The sequence below is a fragment of the Impatiens glandulifera genome, chromosome 5 (assembly GCF_907164915.1).
Source record: "Impatiens glandulifera chromosome 5, dImpGla2.1, whole genome shotgun sequence".
Classification (NCBI taxonomy): Eukaryota; Viridiplantae; Streptophyta; class Magnoliopsida; order Ericales; family Balsaminaceae; genus Impatiens; species Impatiens glandulifera.
The window spans coordinates 49,375,350-49,390,525 of NC_061866.1; the positions used below are offsets into that span (position 1 = coordinate 49,375,350).

At 35.5% G+C, this 15,176-nt stretch overlaps 2 protein-coding genes across 2 annotated transcripts; both read right to left on the minus strand.

The window, feature by feature from the left end:
* Positions 1-4,732: 4,732 nt before the first annotated feature.
* LOC124939839 (thaumatin-like protein 1) lies at positions 4,733-5,647 on the minus strand. Its single transcript, XM_047480293.1, has one exon. The coding sequence runs from the start codon at positions 5,645-5,647 to the stop codon at positions 4,751-4,753; it is 897 nt and encodes a 298-aa protein (XP_047336249.1). The 3' UTR covers positions 4,733-4,750.
* A 4,442-nt stretch (positions 5,648-10,089) lies between these two features.
* LOC124940726 lies at positions 10,090-12,242 on the minus strand. Its single transcript, XM_047481262.1, has one exon. It carries the CDS (start codon positions 12,081-12,083, stop codon positions 10,146-10,148), a length of 1,938 nt encoding a protein of 645 aa, XP_047337218.1. The 5' UTR covers positions 12,084-12,242; the 3' UTR covers positions 10,090-10,145.
* Positions 12,243-15,176: the final 2,934 nt, after the last annotated feature.

A 15,176-nucleotide genomic window follows, 5' to 3' on the forward strand; every position in this document is an offset into this window, starting at 1 on the left:
GGCTTTGTCCAATGAGATACGAAGTTCTAACAATAAATTGCGAAGCCAACAGGATTCGGAGACAACATTGGCAACTCCTCTATATTCAGCTTCAGCACTAGAACGAGAAAGTGTGGATTGCCGTTTTGACGACCAAGACAGAAGATTATCGCCTAGGAAGACGCAATAGCCAGATGTAGAGCGACGGGTATCTGGACATCCTCCCCAGTCTGCATCAGTATATGAAACGAGTGTAGACAGTGAGGATTTGTAAAGATGAAGGCCATAGTGCTTTGTACCCTGTAAGTATCGAATGATTCTGTGTAAGGCAGCCAAGTGAGCCTCTTTCGGATCATGCATGTGGAGGCAAATTTGCTGGACTGCATATGAAATATCAGGACGTGTGAAAGTAAGATACTGTAGTGCTCCGGCTAAACTTCTGTAATGAGTGGGGTCAGAGACTGGTGGACTAGTTGATTTTCCAAGTTTGCCATTTGTATCGACCGGCGTTTGTGTTGATTTGCAAGTAGACATTCCAGCACGATCAATAATTTCTTCAGCATATTTCTTCTGACTAAGACAAAGTCCATCCTTAGTATACGATACAGCAACTCCCAAGAAATAGCTTAATTTACCTAAATCCTTCATAGCAAATTCTGCGCCTAAGCTTTTCATGAGAGTCTGACGTAACTGATCAGACGAAGCCGTAATGATAATGTCATCAACATACAAGAGTAGATAGGCAATTTCGGACCCATGTTGATAGATAAAAAGCGAATGATCAGTCGTGCTGTGTGTAAAACCGATTGTAGAGACAAAATCTGCAAACCTTTGATACCAAGCACGAGGAGCTTGTTTTAAGCCGTATAAAGATTTGCGCAATAAACAAACATGGTCGGGAAAGATTTTGTCTCTAAAACCGAAAGGCTGATGCATGTAAACTGTTTCGTTGAGATTACCATGTAAAAATGCATTCTTGACGTCCATTTGGTGAATGGACCAAGACTTCGATAAAGCAATGCTCAGAACAGTTCGTATGGTGGCTGGTTTGACAACAGGACTAAAGGTTTCTTCACAATTGATTCCAATCTGCTGAGACCTGCCATCACCAACAAGACGGGCTTTATGCCTCTCAAAAGAGCCGTCAGAGTTAGTTTTATGCTTAAAAATCCACATGCATCGTATAATATCAACACCCTGAGGACGCGGAACCAAGTCCCAAGTCTTATTACTAATTAAAGCGTTAAACTCATCGTCCATGGCGGCTTTCCAATTCGGGTCTGATAAAGCTAACTTTGGGTTTTTGGGAATAGGCGATGGAGATGTGAGTGTGTTTAGATTGAAAATGCGTTTTGGACAGACAATCCCATCCATTGCGCGGGTTCGTATTGTCCGTGTTGGATTGATGATGGTTGGTGAATGATTTGGACGGTTTGGTCTTGTGGACGGGCTGGTCGTGTTTGGGTTTGGGCCTGGTGAAGTGGTGATGGGTGATGGTGGGTTTGGTGGAGTGTGTTGAGTTGATAATGGGCTCGGTAATGGAGTGTTGTTTGGTGGGGAAATGGACTCGGTGATGGGCGGGGTTTGGATGTGTATTGGGATGGTTATTGGTTCGGATTGAGATGGGTGAGTTGAGTTTGGGTTTTGGACAAGAGAAAAGGGAAATTTTGTTTCGTCAAAAATGACGTGACGAGAGATGATAAATCTTTTTGAGGCTGGGTCGTAGCATTTGTAGCCGCGATGATTAGAGGGGTATCCTAAAAAGACACAAGGGGTAGAGCGTTTATGAAGTTTGTGAATAGTGGTTGGAGGAAGAAGAGGATAGCAAAGACAACCGAAAATTTTTAGGTGAGAGTAAGAAGGAGTTCGGTTATATAGAAGTTGAGTGGGTGAGAAATTTCGAATTTGTTTATTTGGAAGAATATTTAGGAGATAAGTGGTCATTTCGAGGGCGTGATGCCAAAAATTTAACGGGAGAGAAGCATGAGTAAGCAATGTTCGAATCATGTTATTTATGGTGCGTATTTTTCTTTCTGCTTTACCATTTTGAGGAGAAGTATAGGGGCAAGAGAGGCGAAATTGTAGACCATTTTTGTCACAAAATGTACGAAATTGACTGTTGTTATATTCAGTTCCGTTGTCACATTGGATTGTTTTAATGGGCTTTTGAAATTGTGTTTGAATTTGATTTTGAAGTGTAGAGAAGACGGAGAATACTTGGGATTTGTTTCCAATTGGAAAAGTCCAAAGGAAATTTGTGTAATCATCAAGAAACAGAATATAGTATTTATGTCCATTTGTACTTAGCACAGGCGACGTCCACAAATCACTATGAATAATATCGAATGGGGAAGTAGTATAAGAGACAGAATTGGTAAATGGTAACTTAACTTGTTTACCAAAGATGCAAGACTCACAGAGTTTAGACCCTAAAACGGGCTTACAAGAAATAGAATTTGATTTATTGAGAGAATGCAAAATATCGACACCGGGGTGTCCTAATCTATTATGCCATAAATTTGACGAAATTGCAGTAAACGAAGAATTAGTTGGGGGTTTTTGGCTTTGGCTCGACAGAGAGAGTGGGTAGAGATCCCCCGAGCTATTGTTCCTCATGATAACCTTCCCCGTCTGGAAATCCTTTACAGAAAAACCAAGTGAGTCAAATTCTACAGAGACGTTGTTATCACGAGTAAACCGACGAATAGATATAAGATTTTTAATGAGTTTGGGAGCATGTAGAACATTGTTCAGAAGTAAGGGTGGTAAGGGTGGTTTTAAGTTAGTTTTACCAATACCGCGAATCGGGATTTCCTGTCCACTCCCAACAATGATATTTTTAACACAATTTAAATTAGAATAAGGCGAGAGACTACCTGAGTTGGGTGTCATGTGTGAAGTTGCTCCCGAATCCATGTACCAAGTATCGTCAGGCGGAGTAAGGGATAAAGTGTGCATCGCCTGATTGATATCGGTTGCAACGTAACTTTGGGGCTGCTGCTGGCTCGTCTCAGCCATGTAGGCCTGCTGTGGCCGAGAACCGAGTACGCCTGCTCCTGCTGTCCGAGTGTGTTGCTGCTGATAGCCAGAACCGCGCCAGGAGGCGCCTTGTTGCTGTTGACCAGATGCGTGCCAGGGGGCGCTTTGCTGCTGCGGCCAGATCTGTTGTGTCGGGTAGGGACAAGGGGGTGCTGTCCAGCCCGCAGGCGCCCACTGTGCCCATTGCTGTTGGCCAGGAGGTGCCCAGAATTGCTGCTGCTGGTGGTATGTGCGGCTGGTGTTGCGACCGCGTCCTCTGCCGCGCTGGCTGCGTCCTCGGCCCTGGCCGGCCTGTTCCTGCGCGCTAGAGGTGCCCTGCTGCTGCTGCTGGCCGGTAGCACGGGCTGATTGGCTAGAGTTGTTTCCGCGGCCTTGGCTACGATCGTCCGAGGCAATAAAAGAGGTGTTTGTGTGGACGAATTCATCCTTCCTTGTTTCAACAAGGAGCAAATCAGATCTAGCATCGTAGAAAGATGGGAGAGGCTTCTTTTGACCTATTATGGTGGCGATTGTTTCGTAGTTTTCATTCAAACCCCCAAGTAGACGCAACACCAGTCGATTTTCAGAAACGGGGCAATCAACATTAGCAAGTTGATCCGCAATCATCTTCAATTCAGTGCAATAAGCACTCATGTTTGGGAAATCATTGAGACGAATTTGAGAAAACCTATTTTCAAGATACATAGCGCGAGAACCTGTGTTATCTTGAAATATATTCGCTAAACGTTCCCAAGCCTGAGCAGCCGTCATACCAGGTTTTTGGATCGTGTTTAGTAGATCCTTGGATATTGTTCCAAATATCCATTGCTTGACAAGGGCGTCAAGGCGTTTCCACAGAAGAGAGTCGGTCTCGGAAGATGTTGAAGGTGTTTCGGAGGCGTTGGGAGTTTTTGGTTTGAGATGTTCGTAAACATTGTGAATCAAGCAGTGGTTTTCGAGAAGGTCTGCCCAAGAGAGATATTCCTCGCTACCCATCTCTAGGGTGATAGGAATTATGGAGCGGAGATTGTTAACAGAGAAAGCAGAGTGGTATTGAGAAACAGACATGGTGGTGGGCGTCTGACTTTGATTGGAGGAGGAGTCTGAATTAGTAGGTGGGACAGACATTAGAAGTTTGTGCGTGAGGCAGCAAGGTGGGAGGAAGAGAAAAAAAAATTCGATTGATGATCTTGAGAGGATCTTTACTCTGATACCATGATAGAGATTAATCCCGTGGTTATTATTGATAAACAATGTTACAATATATACTAGTCAAAAGACTCTTAATAAGGTAAACCACTAATCTAGGAATCTAAACAAGGTAACCCACTAATCTAGGAATCTAAACAAGGTAACAAGATATATACAATATACTAATATGAACACTCTTATGATACAATTGTCTCATTTTGTTTATACGTCCCCGACTTAGTACAGGTGATAGTAATTTAAGCGTAAGAAAATAATTGTTTTATTGGTATGTACCGTTATCGTTACTTCTTATATTCATTTTAATATAATTAAAAAAATATATATAAATTATACTATTTAAGTATTTTGTTAGCCCAGGTTAAATTTGATCTTGGTTCCGCCATTGAATACAACGGTATTATCGGTCGTTAAAAGGGTTACTCCTAATGCAAAGATCCGCCCTTGATATTAGCTCAAACATTTTCAGCTCCATCAAATGTTTTTAATCGGATCATGTTGTTTACAATTGTGTTCTATTGACAATCTAATCGAGGTTGTAAAATCAGTACATCCCGAAAGCCGTAATAAACGCAGTCACCAAAATTATCATTGTATGAAGAAAAAAACAAGGATGGGCGAAGGACGACGATTCCCCAACAGTATGATTCACTAACCACGACCAATCACTCGATATCTTCTTTCGAACGTTGGGTTTTGTAGAATTCCATGTCTTTGTACTAGCTGCAGGGCAAAACGTGATTGTATAATCCGCGTTTGTACATGTAAAAGTGCTCGATGCATCGTCAAAAGCGTAGCTATAAGATTTCGGACACGACGCCTTAAACATATGTGCATAAACCGATGGCTGGCACGCCGACGGTGAACCATAGGTCCCACTGCAACAATATTCCGGGGTCCCAAACGCATCACAGGCGCTTTTACAGGCCTGCCCGTTTTCGGTTTGGAGCTCAATTGGGCACCACTTGTTAATATCGGTTGCACAACCTGTGGACCCACAATTACCACTTCCGCTCGCTGGCTCAACCATCATTGGAAGATTGAAACCATCCACGAGACTGACATCGTAAAAGTCTGGAGAACCCGAACCGAGGGTGAACTCGGCGAGTGTTGCGGGCGGGTTTGCTCCTGATCCGTTGCATTCTACCTGTCCGGATTCACAGTCACCGGTTGTGCATGAGCCCTTATCTGAACTGTCGAAATTGCAGCCAGTTCTTCCCCAGAAACGGCCAGACCAGCCGGCTGGAGCTTGTATAGATCGGTAACCACCCTTTTGGAGATGGAAACCGGTTGTGTCTAGCTGCGGATTGCCCAGAATTCCTGGCCAAACTGTGAAACCACACTTGTTTAGAAACGTAAACGTGGCACTTGATGAAACATCTGCGATTGAGAAGAAGATCACTAAAAGGAATAGAAAAATCACAGCTTTGGAGATACCCATGAATGAATGAATATCCAACCTCTGAGACAGGGGCTTGGGAATAATGGAGGTGGGTTAGATCTGAAATTGGCTAGCTGGAGTGGGGGAGGTTGAATGGTTGATTAGTGACTCCAATTTATAGAAGAGAAGAATGAATGTCGACATTGGAGTTTTGTATTCATAGACAAGAAAATGGTTAAAGAGCAAAAGGGGGAAGACATATAGCTTTACAAGGACCTATGTGTGTATGTGTACAAATTCGTCAAAATGGTTGCTTTAGTTAAAGAAAATTATCTAATTGCTAGTTGCTAATTGCTATAGCTAGGTGATGGGAGTTACTTGATGACCTGTAATGTATAAATAGGACATATGATATAGGATGAGGATAGGGTCGACATAGCTAGGTTGGTGAATCCAAATCAAAAGAGGGTGTTGTTTCAATATTGAATAAAAAGAAGATAGAGATTGCCAGCCACAACAACACATGATGGATGATGTCTGAAGACATTCTTTTGACGCCAAGTCCAGTCATCTGAAATCACTCACTGTCTCTTTATTCTCTTCCAGGTTTCAGATGACATGTAGGAAACAAAGGAAAAGGAGGTCAAAAGAAAAAAAAAAGTAAGGAATCACAATTGAAAATGGGGGACTAGATAATGTGGGTTGTGTGTAGCTTTTTAAGATTCGTTTGGTGAATACAAAAGGTGGACTTTTTCATGCCCCCACCACCTGATCAAGTAGTCTTTATCTTTATTACTACATCAGCATGCACATGTTCTCCCTTTTTGCGCTTTTAAGTACATATTCTTTCTTCAATCCAACGACAATGATGACAAGAATTACAGCCAATAAGCAAGCTGTGATATTAACATTTTCAAGATTCATGAAAATGTACCACTCAAAACAGCAAACCCCTTTCTCTTTGGGTATCAACCAAAAGATGAACTAACAAACAAATCAAGATGCATTGTTAGGGCATTCTCTGGCAAAAGTGTCCCAATTGCCCACAGTTGTAGGAGCTTCTGCTTCCAACATTGAAACTACCTCCGCCGCCACCTCCACCACTAGGACAGTCTCTCGCCAAATGCCCATGCCTTCCATCAGGACCGGTTACACCAACGGCCCCCTTAGTGCGATCATTATCAATTGTAACAGAGAACTCGACGATCTGTACCTCTAAAAGGGTTCTAAGCCGTCAGATTTAAAAACCCTTCTGATTATCCAACCATCTCACGGTGCCGGGTAGATCTTTTTCCTTCCTCCCTCTGTCATTGGTGGGTCCGCCGATAAAGAATAGAAGAAGATCATATACAATTTAAATTTAAATGGGAAATTTGACGGAAAGACCTAAAAATGTCTTAATTGTGCCGATTATACTTAAATATTCTAACGAAATTATTCGGTCGCGTAATGCGAAGGGCAGGATCGTCACGTGAAGATATAGTATGTGAAATTACCTCGTCGGGTCACGTAAAAGGCACAATCGTCCCGCGAAAAGCATGATAATTCTGGACATTTCACCGATTTTTCATTCGCGAGACGATAATGCCCTTCGCGTTACGCAACGGGTAATTTCGTCAAAATATTTTAAAATGGTTATTTGTGCAACTAAATTTAACCGCACATTTATGGGATTTTTCAGGATCATTTCGTCAAATTTCTCATTTAAATATATATATATTTTAAAGTATTTAATAAGAATATTCATATTATTAAAATTTAAGAAATTTAATATTTTAAAATGAATTTCATATGATATGTACACTTAAATCATTTTATTTACATTTTAACAATTCCTAAATTACTTTAATCTCTTTTTTATTTCACATCTTATTTAAATTAAAATTCAATTTAATACTTATAATTTGATTACAATTTTTAAAACAAATTTGTATTTATTTAATTTTTAAAAATTGTCTTATATCAAAATTAAAACAATCTAATATCTGCATTAAATATATCAACAATATATAATGCAATTAATTAAAAAACACAATGGATTCCAAGCAATTAAAAAATTGATTAAAAATATGGGGAATATAAGAAACTTGCGACCACGTTCCTCGGTTTTCTCTATAATTTGTAACCTTTGAAAATATAATTTAAAACCATTATTGGAGTCAAGGTTAACTATTATTCTTTCTCATTACTTCTTCTCCTTAAATGAAAGTTATTTTGTTTTTGGCTGGGTTAGTTTCAACAGGATGAGTATTGGGTGGTTTAATCTGAAATCCAATCAAATTTGATTCCTAAATATTAATTCGGATTGGACTGAGATTGGATCGGATTGAGTTCGAATTGAATTAAATCGGATTGGATTAAGATTATCCAAATTTTCCAAACTATATAAATAAAAATATATTTTTTTATTAATTTTTTTAAAATTAAATTTTATCTTAATATAATATATATTTTACTTATCATCACTTAACAATAATATTTTTTATTATTTTTTTATTATTTTTTTTATTATTTTTTTCATATTCAAATTTAATAATAATAAAAAATTCAATTATTTTTTTTTTTTAAAAAAATTAAAAAAAAAATTGTTGACTAATTTCAAACTGATATATATAAATATTTTTTAGTTTGGATTATCCAAACCATTTTCAATCCAATCCGTATCCGATCCATATTAATTAGTAAAATGGTTTGGATTACGGATTTGATAAACTTAGTTTGGATTTAATACGAATCGGACAAAACTGATTGGTTTTACCCATTTGCTCACTCCTAAGTTTCAGTTTATTTTAATAAAATAATTTTTTTTTTATCAATTCCATCATTTAATATTAACTAAAATTTTATTTTTAAAATATTAATTTTTGATTATATATCAATATTCTTTAAATTTTAAAAAGAAAGAAAACAATACCTATTTATAAATTCCAACAGCTTAATCCAATGTTTTTTTTTTTTTAAATTCACCTTAAAAATGTATACGATCTTAGTAAAAAAATAGTTTTTTAAATAATGGGAGACGTGGGAACCAACTCTTTCTCTCCAAAATATTATATTATTTTTATTTATTAAAAGTGCCTATTTTATTATTCATAGTCATTTTATAGTTGTATATATTTAATTGATTCTAACTAAGTAATAGATTTTGTATTTAAATAATAAATATGTATTGAATTATAAGTTTACAAAATTAAAATAAACAAGTGATGATTTAGATATCAAATTGTAAAAAATTACAAAAATAAAACTCTTCGGACAAACTTATTTCATCATGTAATTTGTTTAGGGTTTTTCTCCAAAGATAATCATTTAAGTTCATAAACTATAAATTTTGAAATAGAGCAAGTCGAACGAACTAATTAAACGGTGTCAAAAGAATCTCTACCAAATATTCTTAGCGATAGTTAAATTATCCTTAGTCGATGATGGATAAACAACGCCGAAAAATGTCATACCAAGTGAAAATATATTATCTAAATATATGACCAAAATAGTGAAAAAAATTAATACAAATAATGAGAAGATACATGTAAGAGGTCTTTCATATGAAAAATTAAATCCAATAATTTTTTTTTTGTTAAAAATATGAAAAATAACTCAACATCCGATTATTTAATATAAGGATACATGTAAGAAGGGGCATACACGAACTCAAGAAAATGTCACTAACACAATTGCAGGTATGAGAACAACAAATGACCTACTAATGTGAGAATATTATTTGAACTATAAAAATTCAAGACGAAAAAACCGATCCAACTAAACAGAAAGTCGGATCAAACAAAACGTAACACAACTCAAATCTGAGTGATGCAAAAATAAAAAAATCAAGTACACTCCAATACTAAAAGAGAGGACAATAAATTTTAATCTTTCAACCTTTCAAAGTTTGTTTTTCTAAAAAAAAACTAAAAATAATATTTTAGTATCCAAAATTTAAACCAATAACTAAATATAGATATAGGTTATATCAATAAGAAATTTTCATTTTAATTGAATTGTAACTGAGTCAATAGATTTTGTATTTGAATAATAAACATGTATTGAATTAGAAATAAGTCTAAAACATTTAAATCAATGATCACTGCATATTTGTTAAAATATTAAAGTTATATTATATATACATACAAATATTAAAGTTATATTATATATACATACTATTGCTTTATATATAACATATAAAAAATGAGAAATTTGACAAAAGACTCTAATAAGGGAATGACAAAGCCTAATAAAGTTTGTAAAAACAATTTTTTGGGCTTATCTTAAGACAAGACGAAAATATTCATTTGATCATTTTTGCAAACATTATTGTCATTTCATAGCGTTATATGACAAGAAAAGATATTCTCTTCTGAAAATGTCATTTTTCAAACTTTATATGTAATTGATATGGCCATTTAGTCAAATTACCAAACAAAAAAACAGAGCACAAGAATCATGGGGGATTTTAAACTTTTAATTATGTATTAAATCCATCAATCAAACAAATCAAATATCATCATATATGTTATATCCTATATACAATAAACCTTTTATGGTTGTTGAATTGAAGAAATTAATGAAATCCCATTGAACCTCTTGATTGATATAGCTCGAGTTTACTCCTAGTTTCAATCAGCAATTCCTCAACCGCTTCGTCTTGCACAACCTGCCCTTGTTTCGATGCCCATTCTAGAACATTCAGCACCTTCAACTCTGCTAATTCCTCACTATCCGGCACATGCTTAGCAATGTTAGCTAAAAGTATAACAGCCGCCGTCTGAACTATTTGCTCCCCAAAGTAAGCCAGTTGAATTAGATGCTTTGTCCCTCCACAGCTTATAATCGCCTTCGAATGATCAACGCAGAGAAAGTTTTCACTTGAAGCGAATTTGGTTAATGCAATGGCTGCTTCTATAGATACATCTACTTCCTTTTCGTCTAGAAGCTTCACCAACGGATTTATCATTCTGGTCTCAGTTGCCCGGAATGTTCTAGCCAAGTTCCCGATTGAGTTAATACAGGGGATTAGAAGATCTGAATCTTCCTCGTTTATGATTCTTAGTAATTGATCAACAACTGCTTTACAGGCGGGTGAGCTTGGTTTGAATGCTGATCTTCTCAATTCGGAATCTTTTTCTGCAACACTGGTTATTGCCATTAATGCCATAGCCGAATTGTATTGGACTTCATCTCTTCCTTTTTCTAATAAGACTGCGAAACAGAGGAGGGCTCTTGATTCTGTTATGCTCTTGCAAATGGCGGAATTTCCTCTCGCGAGCTGCCAGAGGGCTCTGGCAGACATTGATTTCATATGGGTTTTTGTTGCTTGATCTTCTTGATCCCTTCCTCCTAATTTCATGTTTACACCAGAACCCAAATGGCTATGTTGAGTTTGATATTTTTGAGGTTGTTGATTGGGTTGAGTTTTCATAGCCATTGTATTTGCAATTACCTGATGCATTTGACTAGGGGCAGCTGGCTTCTTGGTATTGGCTTTGGCTAATGGGTGGTTGATTTTGTTTCCATTATGTAGATCATCGTCGTCGATGAGATTAGGGATGGCTCCGGCACCAGCGGCGGCGACGGTATAGTTGTTGTTTGCTACCACAACCGCGTGAAGGGATTTTCCGGCGATGGCGTATTTGCTATGTTCTTGAACTGTTTCGAAAGCGAGATGGCCGACGAGAAGACGGATTATATTGTGCTGAGCGAATAGATCTTGACAGGTTGGGTAATGGGCAGCAAGTTCCGATATAGTCCAAGCCACGACAGCCTGAACTTTCATCGGTCCTTCTTTAAGAACTTTCGCGAAAACAGAACAAGCGCCGGCGTGAATCATATACTCAACGCTTTCCGGATCTCTACCCAGAAGTCCAATCGCTCTCGCAGCATTCTCCTGTCCTTCAGGTTTCCCTTCTTTAACCAATCGGAGCAAAGGAACGACGCCGCCTTCTTCAATGATAAGTTTCCCGTAACGATCATTGTCGCGTGCAAGCGACACTAGAGAGGCGGCGGAATCTGATCGATTTTCCGGTGACCCAGTATAAAGAATAGCGATTTGTTCCCAAATTAGGCAGAGGATTGGTTCATTAGCTGCGATTGGAGGTAGACCGAGATACCCATCATCTCGATCCTCGGCTGGGGCAGAGACACGGAGAAGCCAGGATACATCACCAATTGAGTTTTCGAGTAGGGCGAACATTTTCCGGAATGCGGCGGTGGGTATGATGGTGAATACACGTTTAACTAGACCGTGGGCTCGGCATTTGATGACGAGGGAAAGAGCTTTGTCTAGGACTTGTTCTGTATCATCGATGATACGACGGGTTGGACGTTCGTAGAGATCGTTGCTGGCGCGAGCGGCTTGACGGAGAAGGGTTACTAGTTTTTCGGTCTTGGATTTTAGTTCGGAACATTCTGATTTGAAAGAGCTGGCTTCATCGGCTGATTTAATGACTTGGTCTGCTAGTTGGATTGGCTTTGCCAGCATCTGTTTTACTACGTCCCCCATTGTTATTGTTAGAGAAGATTGAGATTGAGAATGAAGATGATGAAGATGATGAATTAGATTAAAGTAATGGAAAAGGGTTTGGTGTGAAGAATAGCTGTCAATGATCTGTCTATGAAGAGGAGGAGTTGATGCCCATGAGAAGACACATCAAATTGGATAATTTAGAGAGAGAGAGAGATGACATAGTTCAAAATGGTGGCGTAAATGGAGGAGATGAAGGAGAGAAAGAGTTCCCTGTACAAATGCTAAACGCGTTTCCGTAATTACTTTTTCACGAAAATATTTTCTAAATTTTGACTGTTATCTTAATCTTAATTATGGGTCATGCTATGTTGGAATTAATTACAAATCAAAACTGATAAACTTTCTTTATTCTTTCTCTCTTATCTGTCTAAATAATAAATGAAAAGTATAATAATTTTAACAATAAATATAAATATATAAAATTAATGTTTCAAAATTTATTTAAAACAAAATCATTAATAATACAACAATAATATATATATATATAAATTGAATTGAGGTCGTGTTTATTTAAAACATTAAAAAAATCAGCATTAATAGTATTAAAATGATTATATATATATCTATAATCAAACTCAAGAACTAATAAATTTAAAAAAAAAATATATATATATATATATAATAAAATAATAAATATTTATTAAATAATTTTACAAATAAATACTATATATATATAAATTTGAATATTTAATAATATATAAGTTAAAGTTATATAAATGATATGCATACACAAAATTATAAATATAAATTATTTAGTTAAGAGTAAAATAATTAAGTATTAAAAGGTAAGAGGAAGAGAACCGGTTGAAACATCATGTTGGTATGAAAATAAAAATCTTGATTGAAATAATTATGATTTGATACAATTTATAATCTTTGTTTGTAATCTTTGTGTTTTTGTATGTTTGATTGTTACTAATCGGGTTTTTTTAGGGTCGTTTGATTGTCATCTTTTAATCGTAGTTAGAATTTGCCTAGTTTTGATTCTTGATCCTACAACTTTTGGAATTTTAATGAAATGATTTTAACCGTTTTTTAAACAAAATTATTAAGTAATGGGTTAAGTAACCTAACAGCCTTCCTTTTATAAGAGAAAATTGTATAACTTATAACTTTAAATAAGTTCTCTATATCGATCTATCATGACCAACAATTGATTTGATTACTAATAAGAAAAAAATTGTCTCTCTGAATTAGTGAGGTGAATTAGTGAGGACGACACAAAGAAAGAGGCAAGAGGCAATGTCAATCTTGAGATCTAGAAAGCTTATAACATAGTGACTTGGTGAGATGAGATAGTTTTTTTTGGTGCTCTAAAGTGATGTTGAGGGTTAAAAATATAAGAATATATAAATTGAGATGTGTATTTGATCGAAGTATGAAAGTGTGAGATTATAAGATGACAGATTATTTAGATCGTGGTGGTTTTTCAAAGTGGAAGTAAGATGTCACGATAACGATATGAGATGGTTTGGGTGTAAAATACTGGAAGTATATTGATGGTTAAATATGTGATGATGATGATTGATCACGACGATTATAGAGAGCTCGTATCTTATATTTCAATTTTGTATAAGTTGTATTTCATATTTAATTTGTCAAATATGACAAATTTGTAAAGTAAAAATTCTTTAAAATTATATTAAAATTGATATTGTTTATTTTTGAATTTTTGTAATAGACAAACACAAAACTAATAACAATGATAATGAAAATGATGACGAACAAAAAGGAAGGAAATGTAAAATTTATTAATTTTGCAATGCAATGACGTCATTGGGCTAGTATTATTTAGCAATAGTATATTACTTGTTATAATTTAAAACTCAATTAAAATGATTCATTAAAACATAAAAAAAAAAAAAAAAATTATTTAGACATTTATAATAAATATAGGGACATATTTATATAAAAACCTCTCTGGGGTCTTTGATTCAAGCCTGTCAGATAACAAATTTTGTTCGTTTGGTTAAATTGGTTGAGTAGATTTGCGGGCCATATGATTAACCCGTGGAGATTAATCGCACTTCAAAACAGAAGCAGAATCCAGCGGACTAAAAAAATAAAAATATATCATTTACTATTTTGTTGATATGTCGAATAGTAAATATGTATATTAGGATTAAATCCCCAACTCATATAGATAATATATCTATTAGGTTAAACTAATCAAACAAAAGTAGATGTTTTGTTCACTCTCAATAACACTCAAGGGCTATCGATAGATGATTGGATGACTTAAACCCACACAGATCAGACATTTTGATCCAGGTCCAAATTCAAAATTGGGAGATTCAAAATCAAGAGAAGATCTGAAAAACAACGAAGAACGACTTAATGAACTGTTCTTCATTACAGATTTATATATGTTTCCGTAACAACAATTTATCACGATTTATCAATATAAATTATTAAGATTCAGACTTACAAATTCTAACACATGTTTCATTTCATTGACTGATAGAAGAGAAGATTATCAAATGAGTTTTAATCCGTCATAGACTTCATGACGGTGCTTAGGTTGGAATTGAGTTTTCCAAAACAACTTAACTATTTGGAAAAAAAAAAAACAATGGATTCAATAATTCTGAGTATGTGAATTTTTTAAAAAGTAAATTTTTAATGAATATTAATAAATAATGATAAAAAAATAATAGTTTTAAAATAAAAGATAATTTGTTTAATAAATTGAATTATAAGATGAATGTAAGAAAGAATGGGATAATATGTATTGTATTGGGATATTTAAATAACGAATAATCCTTACTTCCTTAGTTGAGCAAATTTGAATGAATATATATACTAATAATAATAATAATAATAAAGAAAAGGTGCATAACCAACCATTGATGGCCCGCCACTAACGAAATAACCGAAATCCAGAAAGGTAAAGAAAGAGCAGCTGGCCTGGGCCTGGTCTGGTCTTATCTGGCCGGCCAAGGTGTCCATGCATATCTGGTTATGACAATATTTAGTATTGGTTCAATTGGATGAAAAAAAATAATAATAATTAGAGATGATTTAAAAAAAAAAAAAATAATAAAAAAATTAAAAGTTTATTGATATATA

Excerpts from the sequence above, each read along its gene's own strand:
- LOC124940726 (XM_047481262.1), bottom strand. The coding sequence starts at position 12,083 with ATGGGGGACGTAGTAAAACAGATGCTGGCAAAGCCAATCCAACTAGCA.
- LOC124939839 (XM_047480293.1), bottom strand. The coding sequence starts at position 5,647 with ATGGGTATCTCCAAAGCTGTGATTTTTCTATTCCTTTTAGTGATCTTC.